The 3399-nt window shown below is 39.2% G+C and overlaps 1 protein-coding gene across 1 annotated transcript; it reads right to left on the reverse strand.

Moving 5' to 3' along the window:
- Nucleotides 1–628: 628 nt before the first annotated feature.
- cdkn2aipnl (CDKN2A interacting protein N-terminal like) lies at nucleotides 629–3138 on the reverse strand. The gene is made up of 3 exons (XM_026372169.1): nucleotides 2913–3138; nucleotides 1758–1863; nucleotides 629–1017 (listed from the first exon to the last, which is right to left on the reverse strand). Exons 1-3 carry the CDS (start codon nucleotides 3122–3124, stop codon nucleotides 1009–1011), a joined length of 327 nt encoding a protein of 108 aa, XP_026227954.1. The 5' UTR covers nucleotides 3125–3138; the 3' UTR covers nucleotides 629–1008.
- Between the last annotated feature and the right edge of the window lie 261 nt (nucleotides 3139–3399).

The following is a 3399-nucleotide window of genomic DNA, read 5'->3' on the forward strand; positions in this document are numbered from 1 at the left end:
TACCGCAGTCTTACCAGCTGCCCCATCAAACCTCCAGATGATCCAAAATGCAGCAGCATGTCTCATTTTTGATCAGCCAAAAAGAACACGTTACACTACTGTTCAGATCTCTGCACTGGCTTCCTGTAGCACCTTCTCCTTGCCTCCAGAGTGGTGAACTCAACAGCACCGGCCTACCTGAACTCCCTCATCCTAGTCTACAATCCCTCCCGCTCACTGCGCTCTGCAAGCGAACATCTTGTGGTCCCCTCACTTTAACTTATACCCCATGCTACTGAAGCAGCTCTTCATAGAGCACTTTACTTTACAGTTTGTCTCCTTTGCATAGATATTTTGCTTTGTACCTCACTTTTCACTTTGGATAAAAGCATTTGCCAAATAACTAAATGTAAATGTTATTTGCAAATTTTATGATTAACGATAATAATGATGACATATGTTATTGATCCCCTTGGGGAAATTGTGATTAACATCACAACAGTATAGTTACAAGTAAAAATATCAAAAGCATAATCTGGACTCTTTAAGACGATAACCAGTAACATCTTACAATTGTGGAACTGTACTAAAAATACATGAAACCGCACCAAAGGAACATTTTTAACCTATAAAGACAAAATACCATGAGTAGAAAACACAAATCCTTTATTTCCGTCCTGACAAATTGTATCTAGTTAACAGTGGATAAGATACAGTGTTAGCTCATATCTGAATTTATTAAAAAACAAAACAACAGCTAAAGATTAAAAACAGTGAATGGGCTTTAAAAATGTAAAAGATGATGTACACAGACTGATAGTTAACACTGTCTTTAAATTACTAAAATTCTGAGTACACACAGTTTTAATAAAAATGTTTTTGATGTTTATACCATCTTCACATCTGTCATAAAAAACACAGACATGTTGTCTGACATGTTGCAAGCATAGCCTGTGTGTACTGTACATGATAGCTGAGTCCCATCAGGTTTCATCCAATTCAACGAACAGAGATGACGCAACTGACCGGTCATCGACCCTGTGAAACAAGAGAGGAATTTTGACACACCTGACTGTGGATAAAAAAGAAGGATCCAAAAGTCTTAGACCACACGACACTGTTTTATGTAAAATGAAAATAATGAAAAAGTCTCAAGACATAGGCAATGTGGCAAGAAAAAGTATGTGAACCTTTGGAATTTTGTGGTTTTCTGCATTAATTTGTCATAAAACATGACCTGAGCTTCATCTAAGTCAAGAGTGTTAACAAAAACCTCAACCAGGCGCTTCCTGTAGCTGTGGATCACACCTGCACATTTAGCTCTGTCGTATTCTTTGGACATCTAATGTGTGTCTCTATTGGGTTGAGGTCTGCACTCTGACTCCAAAAGGTGGATTTTGGTTTTCTGAAGCCATTCTGTTGTGTGTTTTGGGTCATTGTCATGTAGGATCACCCAACTTCTAAAGAGTTTCAGCTGACATACAGACATTCTCACATTATGCTGAAGAATTTATTGATACACTTGGGAATTCATCTTCCCCCTAAATCACTGCAAGCTGACCAGGCCCTGATGCAGCAAAGCAGGCCCCAATCATGATGTTTCCTCCACCATACTTTACGATTGGACGATGATATGCAGTGACCTTTTTACGCCAGATGTTTGTTCTTACGAAATAGTTCAATATAGTTAGTGAGGGTTTACATACTTTTGCTTGCCTGTAGTTACACGTTGAAACCTGTGTGTATTCATGTGAATGTGACACAGAATAAAAATGCACCTGCTGCTTCTTAATGATCTCATCTCTAGTCTTGAAGACTGGAGCATCCTCCACTACGATGCCTTCAGCCATCTCCTTCACTTTCTCCAGGAGCTCCGTGCTGTACCTGCCACAAGAAAAAGAAATATTACTACAACAAATCTGTATCATTAATTCATAAACTGTTGATGATCCTGTATGTGCAAACTTTAACTTGTAACAGAGCCCGACTACACTGTGGTTTAGTTACTGTAACTAAAAATAAGTTGGTAATGGCAGACTGAATATTTTTTTAACCCAGATTGATGTAAATGACTCTGAAAAGTTTATCAGAACAACATTAACAGTTTCACAAACATCGCCGGGTGATTAAGTTTTACAGAAACCCATTGTTAGCTCCGGGAGTCTCATGCTAACACATGGGAGCCACAAACGGCGGCTCTCCGGGCTCTGAACACACCGGGGACTGAGAGACACTACGGCTGTGTGGTGGTTTTATATCATCAAACTCTAAAACTGTGTGGTGGTTTTATATGATCAAACTCTAAAACTGTGTGGTGGTTTTATATCATCAAACTCTAAAACTGTGTGGTGGTTTTATATCATCAAACTCTAAAACTGTGTGGTGGTTTTATATCATCAAACTCTAAAACTGTGTGGTGGTTTTATATCATCAAACTCTAAAACTGTGTGGTGGTTTTATATCATCAAACTCTAAAACTGTGTGGTGGTTTTATATCATCAAACTCTAAAACTGTGTGGTGGTTTTATATCATCAAACTCTAAAACTGTGTGGTGGTTTTATATCATCAAACTCTAAACTGTGTGGTGGTTTTATATCATCAAACTCTAAAACTGTGTGGTGGTTTTATATCATCAAATCTAAAACTGTGTGGTGGTTTTATATCATCAAACTCTAAAACTGTGTGGTGGTTTTATATCATCAAACTCTAAAACTGTGTGGTGGTTTTATATCATCAAACTCTAAAACTGTGTGGTGGTTTTATATCATCAAACTCTAAAACTGTGTGGTTGATTTATATCATCAAACTCTAAAACTGTGTGGTGGTTTTATATCATCAAACTCTAAAACTGTGTGGTGGTTTTATATCATCAAACTCTAAAACTGTGTGGTTGATTTCACTAAAGTCACTTTCACTGAGTTTGTTTACGCACCGACAACCGAGGAAAACGTTGTTGGCCCAGACCATGGACAGAGAGAGGAGCTGGTCCAGCTGCTGGAGCTCGTAATCGTTCATGTTCCGCAGGATGAACTCCCTCCGGGCCTCCCAGTGTTTGTCGCTCTCCCAGTAACCTCGAAACGTCTCCACCTGGTCGGCCACAGCTCTGTTTTGTTGAAGAAAGTCGTCCACGTCCAGGGCAGACATCTTGCTCTTCTCCGGCCGAGTCAACGAAGGCAACTTCCTGTCGAACCAAGCGGGTGTCGGGAGCTGTTTTCCGGCACAGCGTGTTTTGTTCAGCGCCACTCAGCGGTGGAGCGGAGAACTACAACTCACCTGAAATACTCTATTTATCATCATACAGTACTCTGATTACTCTCATCTTCTACTTAAGCACAACTGTCATTAACTCACTATATATATATCTATATATTCAGTATGAATACAAAAGTATTACCACAGTAAAAGTATCCATCACTTAT

Source organism: Anabas testudineus, chromosome 14 (genome assembly GCF_900324465.2).
Source record: "Anabas testudineus chromosome 14, fAnaTes1.2, whole genome shotgun sequence".
Lineage (NCBI taxonomy): Eukaryota > Metazoa > Chordata > Actinopteri > Anabantiformes > Anabantidae > Anabas > Anabas testudineus.